The sequence below is a fragment of the Procambarus clarkii genome, chromosome 43 (genome assembly GCF_040958095.1).
Source record: "Procambarus clarkii isolate CNS0578487 chromosome 43, FALCON_Pclarkii_2.0, whole genome shotgun sequence".
Lineage (NCBI taxonomy): Eukaryota > Metazoa > Arthropoda > Malacostraca > Decapoda > Cambaridae > Procambarus > Procambarus clarkii.
Genome location: NC_091192.1, coordinates 30,800,538 through 30,822,566, shown reverse-complemented (window position 1 = coordinate 30,822,566; position 22,029 = coordinate 30,800,538). Strand labels below are relative to the sequence as shown.

General features: G+C 44.5%; 1 protein-coding gene across 6 annotated transcripts in view; it reads right to left on the bottom strand.

Moving 5' to 3' along the window:
• The window catches only part of Mical (Molecule interacting with CasL), a 309,683-nt gene that overhangs the window by 62,100 nt on the left and 225,554 nt on the right, over positions 1-22,029 (bottom strand). For all 6 annotated transcript variants that reach the window (XR_006772583.2, XR_006772585.2, XR_006772586.2 and 3 more), the window contains 5 exons: positions 19,455-19,720; positions 17,896-18,101; positions 17,592-17,761; positions 9,100-13,471; positions 6,020-6,222 (listed from right to left, as the gene is read on the bottom strand). Coding sequence is in view for 3 of the 6 variants with exons in the window: in XM_045738829.2 (XP_045594785.1) it covers positions 6,020-6,222; positions 9,100-13,471; positions 17,592-17,761; positions 17,896-18,101; positions 19,455-19,720 (5,217 nt within the window). In the remaining 3 variants the exon portion in view is untranslated. The remainder of the gene's footprint in view (positions 1-6,019; positions 6,223-9,099; positions 13,472-17,591; positions 17,762-17,895; positions 18,102-19,454; positions 19,721-22,029) is intronic.

The window sequence follows — 22,029 nt, the reverse complement described above, 5'->3', positions numbered from 1 at the left end:
TAATATATGTTATATTAGATCGGGACATTAGCTAAGAAGTTCAGACCTACCAGGGACCAGTGCCAGAACCTGGCCCCTTCAGAGAGGTTTCAGGGAGCAATGGCTGTGGAAAAACCCCTTTGTGGTTGGGGTTTTCCTTATCTGCCATCGACCGGGGTTAGGCACCCAGAAAGGTAGGCATAACAAAACAAACCCCACATGGTAAAAAACTAAAACAAAAAAACGAACAGAGAGGTAGAAACTCCCTACAATCATAAGGAAACAAGCAAACAAGCAAACATCACACTTTACTGCCGCGCCGATCGTCCGCGCAGCCCTCCCCGCCCCGAGAGGGGGAAGGGGGAGCCCCGGACCTACCGCGCTGGCTGCCAAGCTTCACTTCGGAAGCTAAGCTTCAACCAACGCGAAAAAACCGCCGACCGGTGGGAGGGAGTGTAGCCAGGGAGCCTCTGGGGCTCACCCAGAAAATGGCGTTTCATTACATTCAACGCTGGTTTTCTGTGGGGAGCCCCTATGGCTCCCTGGAGCTTCATCCCCAAAGAGAAGGAAAAGAAAGGACTAACCCGGGAGGCGGCCACCACAAACTCTGCAACGCGAAGCCGAGACAACAGGTTGCAACCTGCGACCCAAGGCAACAAGAATGCACAGGAGCAGACGCGCATAAAGAATGGGCGGCCAAGAACCTGTGCGACCCTCAAATCCCTGTGCCCGAAATGAGCCCTAGACGTCGCCAACACAGCAGCAAAAGCCGCAAACGTCTGAACAGCACGGGGCGCAAAGACAGACCGCAGGCTGGAAGAATGAAAAACTGCGGACGACCTGGGAGACCCAAGCCCTGAAAACAAGGAACGAGGGGAACCGGATCAACCACAGTGCATCCCCAGACACGGTACGCAGGCAATGGCAAAAAACACAACCGGACAACACAGGATGCACCCCCGGCCAAACCAATCAAGCATCAAAAACCCAAGAACCCCTCCGGAAAGCAGCCGTCTCGACCGTCGCCAGGACGGAGAAAGGCTGCACACGTACAAATCTACCACCAGTACCAAAGAGCAGAAACCTGAACCGAAGGGGCTACCACAAACTGAGGAGAAGATAAGAAGGCACCCTGATCAAGGACCAGGATGGCTCAGGCGACGCATGAGCAGGCCGGAGGTGAAACAAAACACGAGAAAGTGTACGAAACATCATACTGTCGCCAAGACAAAGCTCGCAGGTGGGACACCATCAACAAAGCCACCTGAACACCACAGAGATGGTGATACCCGCGTCAAAATACCAGACGTGAAGAGCCGAGGAGAAAGTCGAACCAGTCACGTACGAGACCGATTCGACCTGCAGAAAGAGGCGGAGCCGTGGGAAAACGCCCCGGGTTCGGACACCTTTCAAGCAGAGTCTGAAAATAAGGCTGAGCTGGCCACCAAGGAGCCATAAGGACTGCTCTCAGGGGAATGGACTGCAACCGAGCCAGAACCCGAAGCAACAGCTGGACCGGGAGAAAAGGAACAGGTACCCCCACCTCGACCAGTCCTGCCAAAAAGCACCCACCGTGAATGCCTCGCAGGTGGGTAAGGGCGCCACATAGAATGGGCGACACCTAGACCACTCCGACTCGAAGACGTCCATGGCAAGGAGTCCATACGTCTGGCAGAGCCAACGAAACAATTCGGTGATGACTGGCCTATCCGCGAACAGAGGAATGAACTGAGACAGCTTTCCGCCAGGACGCAGGACACACCCAGGACATGAACCTCACGGTTAGCCAAACCCCGAGAATCCAGCAAACGAGCCACTCTAAGGGACCAACCCCAAAGGTCAAACACCTAAGAGAAACCCTGTGGTTCCGGCAAAGAACCGCCAGAGAACAGTCCGAATGGAGCTGAATGGTAGAGCATTGAGTGACCCAAACCCTCCGAAGTGCAAACCAGACAGCCACGAACTCCCGAACCGTGCTGTTAGCCCGACGGACGGATAGACCCTACCATCCCCGGCCGACCTGGTGAGCACTGGTCACAGAGCCCCAGCCGAGAGATGACCCGTCCGTGAACACATCAAGCGAAGGCTCGGGGAGATGCCAGGTCACGGAACCCCGAAAACCCCAAAGAGGAAGCTGGTGACGCAGCATCAACACAAGATCCCCGGAGGAACGAACCCAACGATTGCAAGAGAGGTGGAAGTGGAGTCTCCGAAGGAACCAAACAGACATCAAAGCCAAACCCGACCCCGCGGGCAGACCAGCACGTCAAAGTTCAGACTCCTGCACAACTGCTCGAGCAACCGCCGAGCAACCCGGGACTCCCTCATGAACAGCCGAAGGTGGGACCACAGCCACACTTCTGGAGGGAAATACAAGGAGCGGCCCAAGAGCCCTAAACAAGACCCAGTCAGGTCTGAACCCAGGACAGAAACAGATGGAACGGCCTCCAGATCACCAGGAATCAAAACCGGCAATCTGGAATGAACCACACCCCTGGTGAACAGACAAGTGGACCGACTGGGAGCCCACACCAGCCAGTCGTCGAGGTAGGCAAGACACCGAATCCCAAGTAGACTCAGACAGGGCACCAAGATCCGGTAAAGATGCATAAATACACCAAGTGCCAATTACAAACTAGGGAAGGCAACAAAAGCGGCAAGCCTGAAGCCCCACCACCAACTGTGCCAGTCCCGGAAAACTGGAGAGGAACGTGCCAAGAATTGACCTGGAGGTCCAGGGCCACCATCCAGGCACCCGGCCCCAACAGAAGCCGGACAGGAGACAACAGTTCTCCGATGAGGGCATAGAATCCAAGGTGCAGACTGAAGAAGTCCAGAAGAACCGCAGATTCGACAGGCCCATGTCTGCATAGAGCAGACGGGAACCACAGAAGGATGGGGCGGATTGACCAAGGCCAATGCACCCACTAAGATGACATGACGAAGCGCAGGGGAAGAAGCCCACCACTCCAACCCTGAACCCCCCCCAAGGGGAAGAAGCCGTCCACCGCCGCCACCAGAGGCCGGAAGACAATCAAAGGTGCCCAATAACTGCGGGACCATGCGAGAGTAGGCGAAGAAGGCACAAAACTGCATCAAAAGGCCCACCTCGACAAAAAAAACAAAGTCCCAGCACGACTACAACACGTGCCAAGATCCAAAAAGGTCAGTCTGCAAGCCAGGAAGACCCCAGAACCCCAGACGACAGAAACGGGTCACACACGAGGAAACAAAGCCCCCTGAACCCACAAAGGGGGCTCAAGAGGAAGAAACCTCTGGAACGAAACCAAAGAACCCAAAGGAACCCGGAATCCCAAACCACCACATTTGCCGGCAGAGATACACCACAGAAAGGCAAAGCACAGCCCCCAGACAGAACCCCCAGGGAAACGGTCAAAACAGACCGAAAACCGAGGGACAAGGTGTGGGAGCAAGCATAACAAACAGGGACACTGAGCCCAGACCCAAAACAGACAAAACGGAAAACCCAGTGTAAAATCAACTCTCAAACGTTCCCAGAGGAACAGGAAACGGGCAGAAAACACCAGAAAAGCAAAGAAACGACAACAGGAGAATAAAACCCCAGAAAAAAAGGTGAAAAACTCACCCAAGAAACTCACCCAAAACTCACTCAAGCTCGCTCGTACACCCAGGCGCATGTAAACAAACAGCAACGCCACCCTGGTGGCCACGCCGGGAAACAGGCAGAAGAAAATGGCCTCCAGACCAGAGCGCTGTGACTGACACAAAAGATACTAATACACGCCAGCAAAAGTGGAAAGCAAGCAGACTGGATGGGCGAAAAACTCCGCCCAAAAGCAGAAAACCCAGGCAGGTGCAAACCGCCCCAGAACTGCTAGCAGGCATCCCCCATAGCCCCGGGAACCCGCAACAGAGGCCCCGGGGCAGAGCCGTCCTCCAAGCCCTCCATCCTTAAAGAAAAGAAAGAGTTCATGGGAAAGGCAGCAAGAAAGGGCCGCTGGTAAGACCCACAAGCCTTGGCAGGAGGAAAAGGCTTGAAAACCTCCGTTCCCAACCCGAATGGGGCAGCCCCCGAAAACCGCCCGAGTCTCAGCCCCAACTAAACCCCGCCCCGACCCCGAAACCCGCAGACGGTCCAGAGCCGGGAACAGGAAGGGAAAGGTGCGAACAGCACCTAACCGAAACGGGGCGGCCCCAGGGCATCCGAGTGGGAAACCAACCTAGCGTGTTGCAGCAACCTAACCTAGCTTGCACCACGGATGCCACCTGTCCTCTGAACAGTAATAACATCAGGAGAGTACTGGAGAACAAGCAGAGAATCTCTCTCGCAAGACTCCGGGTCAAGGTGTCAGTGATCCAACAGGCAACATGATGGAGGTAAAAGTGGCGACTGTCACCCGGAGACAAGGGCACAGCAACCAACAATCCCGTACAAGACGGGTTGGAACCCGGAAGACACATTCAATGGTCCACCGAGCCCCGACAGGGGTTTCCAGGGCCCGTAGGGGTAACAACTACGGGAAGCCCGGGCAAGGTGTTGCTAACCGGTTAAACACCCAAAAGTAACAAGGGGGGTAGAGACAACACTGAAAACCCCTGCGACATGTACAATCATGGGGGCCTAGCTGAGGGCCACCAAACACTACCAGTGGAACTATAGCCACACTAGGCAGACCCCCACCAGGCAAATGAAAATAAAAACAAAAGAAAAACCCCGCAAAAGTACACCGTCTCCAGAGGCAACAGGAACCGGTTGCCGCTTAGGTGGCAGGTCGTGCAACACCTTGACGCCCAAACCAGCACAATACCAGTCCCTTCCCAGGGCCAAACAAGGGCCCCAAGCCCAAGCTGGCCCCAAGGGTGAGGCAAATGCCGAGCAGCAAGAACCTCTCCTGGAATGGTTCCCGAACGCCCCAGGGAAGATAACCCTGTCACGCAGGGGCAGTACTCACAGGGCACTTAGGGAAGGAAGCCCTTAAGCGCATGCAGCCCCGGCACTGATGAGGTACTCCTGGCCACCGCACACCACAACACACGGCAGTGAACGCCACACAAGGCAAACACCGCCTAGGAAACTGAGGCCAGAGAAGCGTCTATCCCGGTTGACATTAGCTTACGAACTAATGCTAGGCAGCTGGCACGATAGGTCCGGGGCTCTCCCCTCCCCCTCTCGGGGCAGGGAGGGCTGTGCGGACGATCGGCGCGGCAGTAAAGTGTGATGTTTGCGTGTTTCCTTGGGATTGTAGGGAGTTTCTACCTCTCTGTTCGTTTTTTGTTTTAGTTTTTAACCATGCGGAGTTTGTTTTGTTATGCCTACCTTTCTGGGTGCTAATCCTGGTCGATGGCAGATAAGGAAAACCCCAACCACAAGGGGGTTTTCCAGGGCCATTGCTCCCTGAAACCTCTCTGAAGGGACCAGGTTCTGGCGCTGGTCCCTGGTAGGTCTGAACTAGGGGCAGGCAGGGAGCCGTAGGGGCTCCCCACAGAAAAATCATTCCTGTACGACTTGCATAACAGAAGGGTTAAACAGCTTAATTAAAAGTGACATTGGGGTGTGAATGATAAAAAAAAAAAAAAAAAAAAAAAAAACGAGTTCAGAAAATTACATTTGGCAATTTGAGCATAGGAGGTAATTGCAGATTAGAGCCATTTACAGGTTAAGCTAGATCTGCTCCAGTGCATCCTGGTACCAGTATGAAGCTGTGGTGACATGAAAATCTGAGTGGCATTGGTATATTAAATGTCTCCCTGCTTGCCTCCATGGTATGCTCCAACTATGGCAGGAGTCTCTTACCTTAGGCAGCAACCAAATGCAATAGCTCAATCTCTCTCAATTTCCTATGTCAATATATCTGAACTCAACAAATTTACTCTTAAAATGGATAACATAAATATTATGAAGCATGGCTTAGCATGGCTGATCACAGTTTTGTGTATTGAACTAATATGCAATCTTCAAACTACTGTACTGTATATACAATTTTGTATTGGGCTTTGCAATACATACTATAATTATGTAACTTCAAAGCATACCTTACAGTAATTAAGGAAAACTTACCTTCTTCTTTTCTTTGGATCTGGATAATCGCAACTTGGATAGCTTGTCTCGAACTGTTGATGGACTTTTCGGTGCACACTTGGGTGTATCAGCTACTAGAGTACTCGCAGGCGGCACAACTGACGAAGACTCGTGTGCATCACTTGGCTGGGATTGCTGTTCGCTCTTTTTTTTATCATCTCCTCCAGATTTACTGAACATTCCTACAATAGATTTCAATGGTTAATCACAAAGGAGGTAGGACAAGGAGACATCAGTAGAATTTTGACAACCAATAATGTCGTAGAGACACAAGGATATTTTCGTACCCTGTATGGATGGTCAGAAGTTGAATGCATTGAAAGAAGAGGTTGTCAAAGCCACTTACATCCACAACTTTAAGGAAACAATATGATGAAAACTCAAGTTGGAAGAGGTAATCAGCGTGTCAGGTGGCTAGGAGGTGGGGCATAAAGAGCTAGGTCTCACTCTCTTGTGATCACTGATAGACACGCATATGCAGGCAAGCAATTATATTCTATTCTTCATTGCCAGAAATGTCTAAAAATGAAGCCTTTACACAATAACACTAAGCTTTTTAGGTAACCCAGTACTGTGGGGCAGTCTTTATATTTCAGATAAAATCATTCAGTTGAACAAATTAAACTGCCATGATGTGTATATGTACATGTACAGAACACAATCAAGGTACATTACAGAGTTCAACAAGCAATGCTTATTCTTTGCCCTTTCATTGAAAATTATATCCATGTCTCAAAAGAATATGATATATACAAAGAAAATGATTAATGAAAGTTCTTGTACTCTATGTATTATTTCATTCACCTGGACCATCAGAGCCTTCAACCACAGACCATATAAACAGCTGCCTGCAGCTCTCTATTATGTTCATTATATTCTAAACCAGACATTTGATCAATAGCTCGGAGGCATCCCCATTTTTCCTACCACAATATATATACAGGGTGTACAGTACTACCAAGAGAAGAATCTACAAGAACCATGACCATATACAAAGGAGCATATAAAAGGGAATAGAGAACTAGGGCTCGTGAAGGGACCCCAATGAAGCCCACAAAAATCAATGTATAATACGAAAGTCTGCCACCTGCCAGCCAGCCATCCAGGGAATAAAACAATTACATAAATTCAAATGACAAAGTGGCCATGAGCCTGAAAACCACCCAAATAGGTCTAGTCTGCTTGATACCTGCTTGATGGGGTTCTGGGAGGAGTTCTACACCTGCAAGCCCGACCTGAGGCTAGGCTTAACTTGTGAGAGCTTTGTCCAACAGGCTATTGCTTGGAATGGCCCGCAGGCCCACATATCCACCACAGCCCGGTTGGTCCAGCAATATCTTGAAGAAAACTATCTAGTTTTCTCTTGAAGATGTCCACGGTTGTTGTGGCAATATTTCTTATACTGTACTCGCTTTAAGCCATTACGCTTTGGCAATTAAGCTTTAAACCTCCCCCTTAATTTAACCATTAAGCTCGTTCTCCCCACATTTGACCTCTAGACAAATGCACAAACACTGGGGCAATGGAGGTGTCATCCTTACAATAGTTGAAATTGTTCATGTAGCAGAGGTGATTCTTGCACCACTATCAAGAGTGGGATTACAGGCTAAGATGAGAATTACTGACATGCACTTAAAAACTTCTTAGATTAATAAAGAAAAAGTTTGGAAAATTGGGTAAAATAAAAATAAAACTCCTCTCATCTAATAGATCAATTTTTTTAATGGAATTGACCTGTCCATTTAAAAACCAACGTTGAATGTCATTTTCACGATGACATTCAACTGATTTGCTGTCAACTCGATGCTGTTTAACGTTTGCTGTCAACATTCAAATGTTGAAAACGCCATTTTCTGGGTGAATCCCAGAGGCTCCTTGGAGCTATCCAGGCTGATATGTATATCCCTAAACTTTGGCATCAGTCAGTGTGAATGGAGGTCTAGGCCTACCAGGGACCAAGGCCAGAAACTGGCCCCGTCAGAGAGGCACGAGGAGCAATGGCCTATAGAAATGCACATGGGATTTGGATCATTCTATATCTGCCATCAACCGGGACAGGCACCCAAAAAGGTAAGCATCTCAAAACAAACCCCTATTCTGGTTAAAACGACGAAAATAGACCAACTAGTGGACAGAACTCCCCAAATGAAAACGAGCAAACAAACATGATGTCACACGAGCCATGCTGCATGTCTGCGCAGCTCCTCCACCCTCCTTGGGAAGGGGAAGGGGAAGCCCCTGACTCCCATGTCGGCGATCAACCCACCAGTTCTGAGGCTGGATGTCAAAAACACGTGAAAAACTGCTGACCAGAGGGAGGGAGGGAGGGATGGAGGGTTGCCTTTGGAACTCACCCAGAAAATGGTATTTCATTACATTCAATGCTGGTTTTCTAGGGGCTCTCCCTTTGGCTCTCCGGAGCTACTTCACCTACTTTTAACCAGAACAGGGGTTTGTTTTGAGGCGCCTACCTTTCTGGGCGTCTGTCCCAGTTGATGGCAGATATAGAATGCTCCAAATCCCATGTGAATTTCAATAGACCACTGCTCCTCGTGCCTCTCTGAGGGGGCCAGGTTCTGGCCATGATCCCCGGTAGGCCTAGACCTCCATTCACACTGACTGATGCCAAAGTTTAGATTTATACATATCAGTCTGGATAGCTTCGGGGAGCCGAAGGGTCTCCCCACATAAATGCAACCCAATTAGTAAAATTTAAAAACTGTAATACTGACAGTTTCTATGCATTGGCCTAAATAGGTTAGGTGGGTTGATTGAGTTTGTACATTTCTAGTTAGATGAAACAGTCGCATTTTTATGGAGTGACAAATCTAGAGAACTGGCTTGTCACCGCTCCCTTTTTCATTCACAAGGTAAGAGATTAAAATTATATTAATATATTAACAATATTGACAAATATTTAGTTTCTTTTGTATACAGTTTGTGAAGTATTTTTTGTTAAGATCACTATGTAAAGTTTAAAGAAATTTGCATTTTAAAACCATAATATATTCTGCATGGGCCATACCATTTTGAGCAAGAAAATATGGAAATGAACAAACCTGTAAAAACTTGTATCAAACTTCTCCTCCTTTCACGATCTTTTGATTTCTTGCCCGATTTTTTCTCCAATATTTTCTCTGATGAAGCAGATTCCTGCAATAGCTGACTTGCTGGAGCTGGAGTAGTATGAGCTGGAGTAGTACGAGCTGGAGTAGTACGAGCTGGAGTAGTACTAGATAAGACGGTTGTAGCTGAAGTTGCTGGAGACAATGGTGCTACATTTGACTGTTGCATAGATGGAATTAAACCAATGGTTGGAGATGCAGCCATGCTTACGGCTGTTGTGGTATTTCCTATAGAAGTTGGCACACTAATATTAGCTTTAATTGGAGGAGCAGTAAACACCTGTAAAGATTCAAGTTCCAACAAGGATGGCCTATGAGTGGGACGCCGTAGGAGTTGACTATTTGGTCGAGAGTCACCACTTTCACTACTTCTAGTGCTTCCTCTTCTTCTTTGTCGATATTCCTCTAGTCTTTCCTTAACACGATCATCTTTGTTCCATTCATCTTGCTGGACTTCTGAAGAATCTCTTTGTCGATGCTGCCGTTGTTCGGCAAGCAGTTCTCTCACCCTTTCATCTTTATCTTTTGGTGTTGATTCCTCTCTTCCCTGAGTTTTAAATGTTGTTTGTATAACTAATGCTTGATTCTCTCTCACTTTTTCTTCTTTTTCTGCTTCGCATTCACTCAGGCTACCTCTTTTTAACTTTTCTCGTAAATTATCCGCCAGGTTTGGAGGACTTAATCCTAGATCCAAATCTGTTTTAAGGCGTGCACGAATGCGAGCCTCCTCTCTGGCTCTCTCTCTCTCTACAGTACTTAGATTAGGAGTCGAGAGCGGTCTCTCAGATGTGATGGGTGTCGAGCTACCAGAGACAGAAGCATGATGTCTACGCATTGGTGTTGCTGGAACTGGAGCAGGAGGCACTATAAACATTTCCCTCTTCAGTGGTAAGCTTCTAAATTGCTCAGGATGAGTCATGGGGGTTGCTGGAAGATTTACACGAGCTGGGCTTGAAAGTTCTGCTTCACACACTTTTTTTGCTGTATCAATTTCCTCACAAGGACTTTGTTTAGGCGCTGTGTTAATGCTATTTTTGTCACAGTTTCTTTCAAATACTTCTTCATCCAAACTCTCGTCAACAAATGGAACACTACACTCTTGAAGACTATCCATTTCATCTGTCAATCCCAAAACACTATCATTTCTAAAATAAGAACCTACTCTAACCTTTGCTCGAGTCTCCTCAGCTGCAAATGTCTGCCCACTTTCTGGTAAATCTGATATAACAGATTCCAGTCTCAATAACTTTTTGCTGTTAACTCGAATATGTTTTTTATCTTGACACTCTTTGCTTATACAATCCAAATCTTTCACAGAATTGTCAATTTTGTCTAAAAGGTTCTCCTGGGATGATAGGGGACTGAAGAGTGAAGTTCTTGATCCAGTTGAAGAAAGAGGGCTTACAGATGCCCGTGATCCTCTTCTAGGAGACTTTTCTGAATTTTTCCGAGATATTCGTGACATGACTAATTCCTTAATTAGATCTTTCTCCTTTTCTTTATTACTATTTTGTAGGCTTCTCTCTATCTGTTTTTTAGCTGTATTAGGAGAGACAGCTTGTTTACTTCCTGAGGCACTGTTCTGGATTTTTAATTCTGCCAGTTGTTTCTCATTCTTTTCTCTCTCTTCTACATCCTTTTTAGTTGGAGAAAACAATGGTTGTTTCGTAGAATTCTTTTGAATATCTATTGAATCTCTAACATATCCAAATGGGCTCATTCTTTCTTTGAATCTAGGAATGTATCCTTCATAGCGTTTTGGAGACATATAGTCATCTAAGGAATCTCGTCGATGCTCCCCATTTAAGTTTGGCATTATTTCTGTAAGAGAAGGAGGTTCAGACGTGCTTTTCGGAACATGGGACTCTGACATGCTTTTTGAAAGACGTGGTAGGTGAGATTTTGATTTGTTTAATAAATACTTGACTTCTATACTCTCATGCTCAGCCATGTTGTTATTTTGGGCTTCCTGGACACTACTTTGTGATGTATCATCCATTTCAGTACTTGTGCTCTCTGAGGATTTACTTTCACTCCCACTTTGGCTCTGAACTTGCACGTTTTCAAGCTCAATTAGGGATATCTGTGGAGCGATAGGAGTTGTAGGAGTTTCTTCTTCCAACTTTCTATATCCCAGTTTTTTGTGTGATGTATCATCAGGGCTACTAGCACTTTCACTGGTGTCCATGAATTCTATGCCTTCGAGATCTACAAGAGCGGAAGGTTTTGAAGGCACTGGGGTGGTAATATTGGGGCAAGTAGATACAGCAGAGTCTGTGTCTCCGAGACTTTCCTCTGACGCTATTCTTGCAATAGTTTTAGAAGCATCCTTTTTTATACACCGCTTTCTAATTTTATTAAGTTCGACTTCTAAATCTTCACCAGCACTCAAGCCATCATTATCACCAGCCCAATCTGATAACTCGGGTTCAGTGTGTTCCCTACCCTCCTCAGGACTAGACAAGTTTTCCTTTGACAACACTGGCTTTATTTCATCACTTTCATCTGTAGTTCGTGTATGGGACAACTTATCTATTGTGTTCTCCAATTGTTCATGTGCTTTAGCATTCTCCACAACAATTTCTGTAACAGGCTCTACTTGTTTGTTTATACTTTTCTCAGCACTTGTTCTCTCTCTCTCTGTATCACATACTGACAATTCCTGAGATGTCAAAGTGTCACTAGTTTTAGAGTTTATGTCACTATGTGAAAAACCATTAGTATTTGTACCTGATAACTCGACTAACTCAGAAAATTTATCAATATCTTCTAAAGCATCATTAGCTAGTATATTAAATAGTTCATCAATATTATCTTCTACCTCATGCTTTTCTACCTCACTAAAAACACACACAGGATTATTTTCCTCTCTTAAAATATTTTGACATTCAATGTTCCCTGTATCAAGTGAATGTGGCATATTTATCAGCACAATCTCCCGATTAATAGTTTCGAGTCCTTCACATTCTCCGGGCAATGATAACCCAAATTCATCTATTGCTTCATCTGACACAATACATTCATGCTGCTGATCCACATTTAGGTTCATACTTTCATGTACTTTTTCTTTGTCTAAATCACTATCACTTTTTAGTCTGTCTATTTCCACATTTGCTACTTTGTCAGTAATGTCACTACTAATATTTACATCACAGTCACAAATTACATTATCTTTTACACTGGAGTTGGCTTGTTTCTGAATCTCAATGGTAGTTGGTGATTTTTTAGGAACAGACCATTTGCAACCAGAAGGCACATTGTCATAATCAGATCCACTGTCACTTGATGTCCCAGTGCCCGTGTCACTACTGCTCTCAGACTCTGGAAATTTCACCAGGTTTTTCTCTGGTTTACTTATGGCTTCCTCATCTATTTTAGAGGATTCTCCAGAGACTGGGAAGCCTTTTAACTGATCTGTAATCTGCACCGGGACTTCTACTTCATCTATGGCCTCCACGGGGTATACTGACGACTCTATATGAGTGGTGATATTTTGTTTGGCTTCCTGAGAAGCGCTTACTTCTGCAGGGTTAGTCAAAGATATATCTGCTGCTACTGTTGATTTAGTTAGTGAGTTGTCCCCATCAGCTGTATCAGCATTTGTTGAATCTGAAGTATTTTCACCCTGAGGAAGTGATATAGACCTAGCTGGAAAGAGAGGGGACGATGGTGAGGATACTGGACTCCTAGGGCTGGGCACTGATGAGCTCATGAAAGCTTGCATAGCTGCACTAGGTTGGGGAGCTGGATTCAGCATTTTCTGTGTTTCAGATATTTTGTCCATGAAACTCTTAAAACGGCTGCCTAAATCTGCCGTCGAGACAGATTTCCGTGGGAGGTTTACAGTCTCCCCAAGGAGGTACTGACGCTTCAGCTGTAGGGCTCTCTGAGCAGCTATCGCTTCTCTTGAATCTGTCCGTTGTAGAAGCCTTTTGAGTTGCTCTGCACGAGGATTTATTTTGCCCGTTTCATTTAGATTCGTTAAACTAGCACTTTTTTCACCATTTTCTTTCACCCAATCACCTGATTCCTTACTGTTCACAGTTTCTAAATCTACTTTCTGAGCCACAAAATCAGTTCTTGGCTCACCTTTCACTTGGGTCACACCAATATGACTCCGATCTTTACTTTCCTGTTCTTTAGCCACTGACAGACCGAGGTTGAAGTCCTGAAGCATATCTTGGGATTCATTAATAATAATGGTGGGGATTGCCTTAGGAGGCCCAGGTTGAACATGATCGTCAGCAAACTCAGAGTCGGTGTCAATCTGAGTATCACTCTCTTCACTCTCTTCATCACTTGCAACCTGCAAAATGAGAAGAATTGTTTACAAAATTTCTCAAAGGTAAACTTAAAATTCAATAAAAAAACAAAACAGCATTGAATGTAATGAAACGCCATTTTCTGGGTGAGTCCCGGAGGCTCCCTGAAGCTATCCATGGCTGATATGGATATCCCAACTATTTTGCATCAGTCGATGTGGGTGGAGTTCTAGGCCTACCGGGGACCACGAACCAGAACCTGGCCCCCCCTCACAGAGGCACGAGGAGCAATGGCCCATAGAAATGCACATGTGATTTGGAGCATTCTATATTTGCCATTGACCGGGACAGCCACCCAGAAAGATAAGCGCCACAAAACAAACCCCTATTCTGGTTAACAACGAAAATCATCAAATGAGTGGACAGAACTTCCCAAAAGAAAAACGAGCAAACAAGCATGACGTCACACAACCTGCGCCGCATGTCTGCGCAACTCCCCCCGCCCGAGAGGGGAGAAAGGGGGAGCCCCAGACCCTCACGCCGGTGATCCACACCCCAGTTCTGAGGCTGGATATCAAAAACGCAAAAAAACACCGACCGGAGGGAGAGGGGAGGGGAGGGTTGCCAGTACTCACCGAGAAAATGGCGTTTCATTACATTCAACTCTGTTTTTCTGGGGGGGTAGCGCCTATGGCTCCCCGGAGCTACTTCACCAAAGACGGAAACAGAGGGACGCATCCGGGAGGTGGTTAGTGCTCACACCACAACACGAAGCCAAGACAACAGGCTGCAACAGTCGACCCAAGGCGACATAGGCCGGACGAGGCCCAGGAGGACACACGAGGAAGCGTGCAGCCAGGACCCAGCGCGACTGCCAAAACAACCCTGTGCCCGAATGTCGGCCCATGACATGCCACCAAAGACGGCAGCAAGCACAACAAACCTACAAACGTCATGGGCACAGGGAGAGACCACAGTCCGGTTAGACAGAAGGACTCAGCGAACAACCAGAGAGACCCGAACCTGAGAACAGGAAGGGAAACCTGAACAACCCAAAGCGTAGCCCAGCCACAGAGGCCGTGGCGCGCAAAGAACAGCAGAGAGCCACAACCGGACACAAGGAGCACCTCGGCCAACCAACCAAGCAGCAACAACCCCAGGGACCCCTCTGGTACCGAAGGGGCCACAACAAAGCAAAGGGAATAGAGAAAAAGGGCATCCTGCCCCAGAGCAGGATGGAGCAATCCCAAGCGGCTCCGCCAGCGCTGCACGAGATAGGGCGACGGTATACGGCCAGAAAACAGCCCTGAACCACCACGAGAGAAGGATAAGACCACGACAACAAAGAGCGCAGTACACCTACGAAGAGACAAAGAAAAAGAAGGACCGTCAGAAAACCCTTGACCGCCGCCGAGACAAAGCCAGCAGGAGGGACACATTCAAAAGCCACCTCGCCACAAACAGATGGTGAGACACTCTAGTCAAAAGTAAAGGCACCCATTTTAAAACTAGTCCCATAATAATAGCAAAATAAATAGAATTTTAACAAATATTTGTAAATGTTGTCCAAAAACGTATTTATAATCTTTCAAGTGTTCTGACATCAAGTTTTGTGTTACATCTTTCATGTTGATATCATATTGTGCGCACTCTAAAGGCGCTCATTTTGAAACTATGCTGAAGTCGATCAGATAGAAAATGAATTTTATACAAATATTTTTTGTATTGGACGCGAGCAGTGTCCAAAGCTAGGGCACGAGAGAAAAAAGTGGACACGAGGGGTGTCCAACGAGAGCGATAGTGTTTAATTGCTCGAGGGTAGTCAGGGTGATTGCCGTTCTCTTAGCACTTTGGACATTGTGATTATAGTAAACTATCGTTGGGCGATAGTAACCAATAACGTAACTCGTACGGGGATTAATCAGCTATCTAGAAGTACAGTGGGGCCTCGACTTACGATGGTAATCCGTTCCCAGAGACGTATCTTAAGTCGAAATATCATAAGTCAAAGCGATTTTTCCCATAAGAAATAAAGAGAATTGAATTAATCCGTTCCTCCACCCTCCAAAATATTAACTTACAAATACATTTTATACTGAATACAATTTTGTTCTCTAACATCAATACAGTAAATATGCTTATCTTACCTTTATGGAGGACTCTTGATGGCTTATGAAAGATGGTGATGAGGGGGGGAGGAGAGGTGTTAGTGTTTGGAAGGGGAGTCCCCTTCTATTATAACATCAGGCAGTGATGACTTTTCTCGGATACACTCTCTGGCATGTTTTGCCTGCAAACCACTAGGACCTGCTTGTGGCTCACTGCTTGCTTGTCTTACTAAGAATCTGTCTAAAAACACTTGTTTTTCCCTACATTTTAACACTTGTCTGTAGTAAGACATCACATTGTCATTTAAAAGGTCAATGCAACGGCTTGCTACAGCTTTATCTGGGTTAGTTTTTCAACAAAACTTTGCAATTCTTCCCATACTTCACACATTTTCTTAATGAGGAGGGGATATCCTCTACTGCCTCAACTCACAACTATTTTCTTAGGTCAAACCTTACCACTGACTTTCTGCGACCCATGGCGTGATATATAATAATTAGTTTTATGTTCAAAAAGCAAAAAATCACCACAAAAACGGAATTTCTTATAGGCGTGATTGTCACTAAGCAGGCAGTTTTAGTAAACTGAGGCAGGTTGGCCCGCGTGACTGGGAACCACGCGCTCAGTCGACCCAAACGTGTACCAACAAATATCGTTAGTCGACGACACTATCGTAGGTCGAGTCGCATTTTTCTATCAAATTTACATCATAACTCGAAATTATTGTAAGTCGGGGCAATCGTAAGTCGAGGTGCCACACTGTACAGGGATTAATGGGGATTACTCACTGAATGCTCGATGGGTAGAGTGTTTGTGTAATTCTGAGTTACTAGTGACAGTTGTACAGTTTGATTTGTCCGAGGGATACAAGATTTAGTTAACGTAAATGTTACTTTGATATTAACGTAAATCAATTTGTTATTGATTGTTGATTGTCCGAGGGACGAAGTGTTAACGTAAGAATTTAATTGAGGAGGGTTGTTGAAGTTGCCAGTAACCCCATTAGTCCCTGTCATGTCATTGATAGGCTACTAAATTGATTGCTTGCAAACACCATTGCAGGTGTGGGCTGCAAGAAGCATAGGGAACTGATAGAAGGTTATTGGAGGCATGTCTCCTAGCCTACCGTGTCGGTGTTGCAGTGATTATAGATTAGTATGTCGTGCTTGCTTGATTGATACCTCTGTGTTCACCCAGTATGTTCAAGTTAGTTCATGTTGCAGCACTCGGGGCTGGTGTCTAGCTGTCAGTGAAAGTGTCACAGGAAGGATTTCGAGTAACGTCATTGATATTTGTTTCGTTGTTGTGGTAGTTAGTACTTTGTTGAATGAACTGTGTTGTTATGTTGAACAATGTCTTTTCGTTACACCCCACACATTTTATTGCTTTACATAAGTTCTGCCACTCTGCTGTTAAATTGAGACTGCTTCATGAGCTTAGATCTGAATTCATAGCACCACACAACATAAATTTCGTTGTGAGAGCCCATGACCTACTCGTTAGATTCGCCCTGGTGAATGACGAAGGTCAACGGCCTAAGTGAAGGGGATTTCAAACTTTTGATGTCTTGGCGTTTGCTTGCGCCTAGTCAATTGTTCTTATATGGTCCCAGAGTGAGGAATGAGCTGCTTACTACACTGAGAGTGTTAGCCAAGCAAGTCCTTCCTCAGGCGACCCATCTAGACTTTCAGTTAAAGTCGACGGATGTAATATTAGAATATCACAACAAGAATAAGGGTAAAAGAATTAAAAATAATTTTTTAGAAATTATCCAAAATTCCCAGAAATTCACTTCCCCCAAAAAATTTCACACAGATACAGAATGCTCCAAATCACATGTGCATTTCTATGGCCCATTGCTTCTCGTGCTTCTGTGAGGGGGGCCAGGTTCTGACTCGTGGTCCCCGGTAGGCCTAGAACTCCACCCACATCGACTGATGCAAAATAGTTAGGGAATCCATATCAGTCATGGATAGTTCTGGGGAGCCATAGGGGGCTTCCCCCAGAAAAGTAATACTATATGCTTCAATAATAGAAAGAACTATTATAACAAACCTCAGTATCTGAACCACTATCTGAAGTTTCAGCTTTCCTAGGTGGAGCTGCCACGTCGATATTGACCTCCATACGCCGGAGCTCCCGAGCTTGTCTTACTGCCTCGCCCTCATCTTCGTCGTCATCGTCCTCGCCTCCTTCGCCCTCAGTGGCTGTGTGACTTTCATCACCTTTTATAAAAAAAAACAGAAAAGACTGTATAATGAAATATACAATAATGAACTGTTAAAAACATATTTTCAACTTTTTAAAATTCAAATTTATATCCAGCCAAAACAGTTAATTTCTTATTCAACGTATTTACCCTCAGCTCCATATTCTTCACTATAATTGTCAGAGTCGAGGTCTGATTCAGATTCATGTCCAGAGCCGCCGCCACCATCATCATCATCAAGGCGGTCAGTGGAGTAGCGCCTCTGCCATGACTCTGCTAATCTGCGAGTCTCGGCAGCAGTCAGAGTTCCCCCACCATCCAAGTAACCCATTTCTTCATCATCAACCTCTTCATCACTAAAATTAATTCCTTATGAGCAAACTTATATATTTCACTTTAAAAACTTCTAAATTTTTTCAATTAATATTAAATTCTAATACCTACCATATTGGTTTCCACTACCAAATTCATTAGTTTTAAATATTTAAGAACTGATGCAGCAAAACTATTGTTGGGAGGTCCTAAACTTTCATCTAGTCGCCACATACAGTGTACTATTTGTCTCGGTTTTTCCATTCCCCATGCATCCTCCTATTATGCCTCTCCTTCCATGATACCCTTTCTACACCATCACCACCACCAGCATACCATAACACCTCCATACTGTCTCCTTCACAGACCCTTTTTTCCCAAACCCATCTACTACTATTCTGACATCAACCACCCACCTTGGGCTTGACCCTTCCAACAAGACAACTTCCCAACCACTCCCCAATATATTTGATCACCCCTGATATTGCTGCTGGGCACCAGCCTTTCATGGCTAGCACCTCCACTATTCATACCCTTTCACACTTAAAACTCTTTTCCACTAAGCCACAACACACTTTCTCCAGACTCCACCAATGACTAACTTTTTTCACTAGGTCTACAACCTCTTTCCTTTAGATTCCCTCCCTCAACCTCACTTCAAACCCACTCTCACTGCAACTGTATCTCATATTTCACCATTTTCTACCACTACAAATGCTTCCATACTTCCACCTTAGCCCCAGGCTCATCAACCCCACTCATACATTTCCACACCAGTGGTAGCCACCACCACAAATTACTATCCTTCTCTCTGAGACCACCTCGGACACTCTTCAGTCCCAGTCACCATCACCCCATCCCACCCAATATCATAACTTCCCCATAAGAACCACCCCCACCTGAACACACATTACGGACAAAGAGCCTTAAGGTCTAGTAAACATTGTCACCTACACTAGACTACTCCACCAGCTTCCTCTTCCTTGCCTCTTCCTTCTTCCTATAACATACACTTCACTACCCTACCAGATTCAACTTCCTCACATCCCTCCTGCAATCTACACTTCACGTACCCTTATTTTCAAATTCCTAGCCTTCTACCTATTCCTCAATTCTGTTCTTCTCCCCATCACAAGTTGATATTCACCTCAATATGTCACCTTTGAAATATTCTTATCTTTCCCAAACATTGTTTCACCATCAATATTTATCAACTTAATTTTCAATCTTTTCATTATTAAAAAATGATGAAAACAAGAGTTTATGAAAGATTTAGCATACAAAATTTAAAGGATAAAAAATAAAAATAAAAAAGCGAGTTCAATAGCTATTTGAAATATTCAGGAAACACGTGAACATCTCTCCTATTCCAAAAGCTTAATCGATAAAGTTCTTACCTGAGGTCCGAGTAATCACTATCGTCTTCGCCATCCGAGTCATCCAACTCGTTGGCAGATGCACCAAAATTACGATCTGTCCATTCATCCTCAGAAAGGTATTCATCTTCATCACTCTGTTCCACAACCGAATTCTCAAATTCCACACGTTCTGGAGTGGTACCTCGGTCTTCAGGGGAGAGGCCAGTTAGAGCACCACCTTTCCCTACACCAAGACTGCTAACAAGGGCACCTGTTGCTTCGCCTGCCCCCACCACCACTGGTACCTGAAACAGTGTGCGTGCCACCATCACCTAAGTGCCATGCCCAAGACAAAGGAGTGGGAGCTGCAGCCTGTGACATTGATATCAACCATCCATTCTGCCTCTGCATCAGTAGGCTATAGAAGCCTTAGCCAGCTGTTCTACAGTTACAGTATTCTAAACTACATCTACATAATGCATTCCAGAAAAAATATGCATATTTGGATCATATTATATAGTGGTATGTTATACATCTCCACCAGTGAACATAACATCTGAAGAAGGGCTGTGCAAGATTAAACTCAATCACTAAATTAGAAAATAAAATTTGTATTTATTTCAAAGAAACCATAAGTTTTTACTAAATTTCTCTTCTGATGGTGGCAAAAAGGATTCAACATATTTATAGCAGCTCACAAAAAATTAAATAATAATAATAATAATAATAATAAATAAATATTATTATTATTAAAATGACAAATACTGTACTGCACTTCTATTAATGCTACAATCATCTGAGTATTGATTTATAATTATCCATAAACTTTTTCCCACCAATACAGTACACAGTACATGGATATACTGTATGCATGTATGTTTGTATAGTTACCCTTCCGAGACTGATGCTGCAAGCCTGAAAAAGACTACTGGACGTAAAATACGCGAGAGAGATTAACAAAAAAGAAATAAAGTTATCTGAAATTTTTAACAAAGAAATTACAAGTCAACTTGTAAGAGAAAACTGATACTGGCCACTGGTGAATTTTTAAGTTTATGAAAAGAAAACCAGTCATAGATGTCAATAAAGAGGAAACAAGAAAATGAGGAGACAGACTGTCTGAAGCATCCTCTGTGATGTGTGTTGCTCAGGTCTAACTACAGTGCGTATGTGCAAGATGCTGGCTCCGGCATGCCAATGCTATTTACAAACAGTACAAAACTGTTGGTTTTATTGATTTTTATTGTTTATTCAGTTTCAGTACACAATCTTACAATGACCTGGAGCTCTACAAAAATCTTGATTTTTTTTTACACAGTTTGACTTTATTATTCTAAAATACATTTCATATGTTGCAAAAGTCCTTAGTGTCATTAGTGATAACAAAAAAATACTGTACTAAAAAAAGTTATTAGTTTTATACTGTATTACATATTACATACCAAATTAGGGCAACAGACATAATGCACAATGAAATCACAAAAACCTAATGAATCTATGAATAAATATTGAGGGTGTATGATGGAATCAAACCTGTGTGCATCTGAGAAGTTCAGGGGCATGGGTTCGATTCAGTTGTACAACTTCAATATTTATTGAAGACGTAATGCATCTAACAGAATTCTTTAAAAAGACATCTAGCCAAGTCCAATATGGACTAACCCTGAGCCTTTGTCAATCGCTGTAGCCACATTTTATAGCGGCTCCACACCGGATAAGCATCAATTGCCTTCAACTTTCCACTTAGACACTCTGGATTGGAGTGTAGTGGAGTCGAGTCAGAGTCTGTGTCATAGCCACAGTCATAGTACGGTCTCTCGTACACTGGTCTCTGGTGGGTTGAGATATCAATGGGGGAAGAGAAAGACCAGGGATAGGAAAGCAAGGATGGTGGAACCAGAGTATAATCGACATTACTCTTTGAAGATAATCCTTGATCTACATTAAATCTTTCTGCCTTAGATACATCTAATCTTTTTAATTTTTGACAAGACAAAACATCTTTACACAAACTGGATTGCACAGTACTACATCTTGATAAATTCTCTTTGTTTTGCCTCTTGGACTGTACTAACTTATCCTGTCTTATTGTGTACTGTGAATCATCCCGCTTTATTGTGCATTTAAAATCCCTCACAAATGCTTTACTTGACTGAGACTTATTGCTCTCATATAAATGAGCTCCACTGGATAATTTCACAAATAACTGAGAATTATGTCTAGAGTTTTTATCAAACATATTAGATTCAGAAATTGGACCATTTGTTTCCTTTTTAAGTCTTATGTTACCTGCTGTCTTCAAACTCTTTGATAATCTATTATTTCGCACCCAAGACATTTCAGTAGGCTTTTCAGTATAACAATTTGATACTGACTCTGTGGTCAAAGTCATCCTAAATTTATTACCTACATTATTCTGAAACTTTTTCTCTGAACACGATAGTGGCATCTCTCGAAGTCTAGCTTCTCTAAGACATTTTGAACTTTTGTCTACACATGTTTCATCAGTATTGGCACATCTATTGCAATTAATACTCTCTATATCATTAACATCATTGTAGCATTTGAGTAGGTGCTCTGGGTGATAACGAAGAGAAGAGGCTCGTCGTATCAG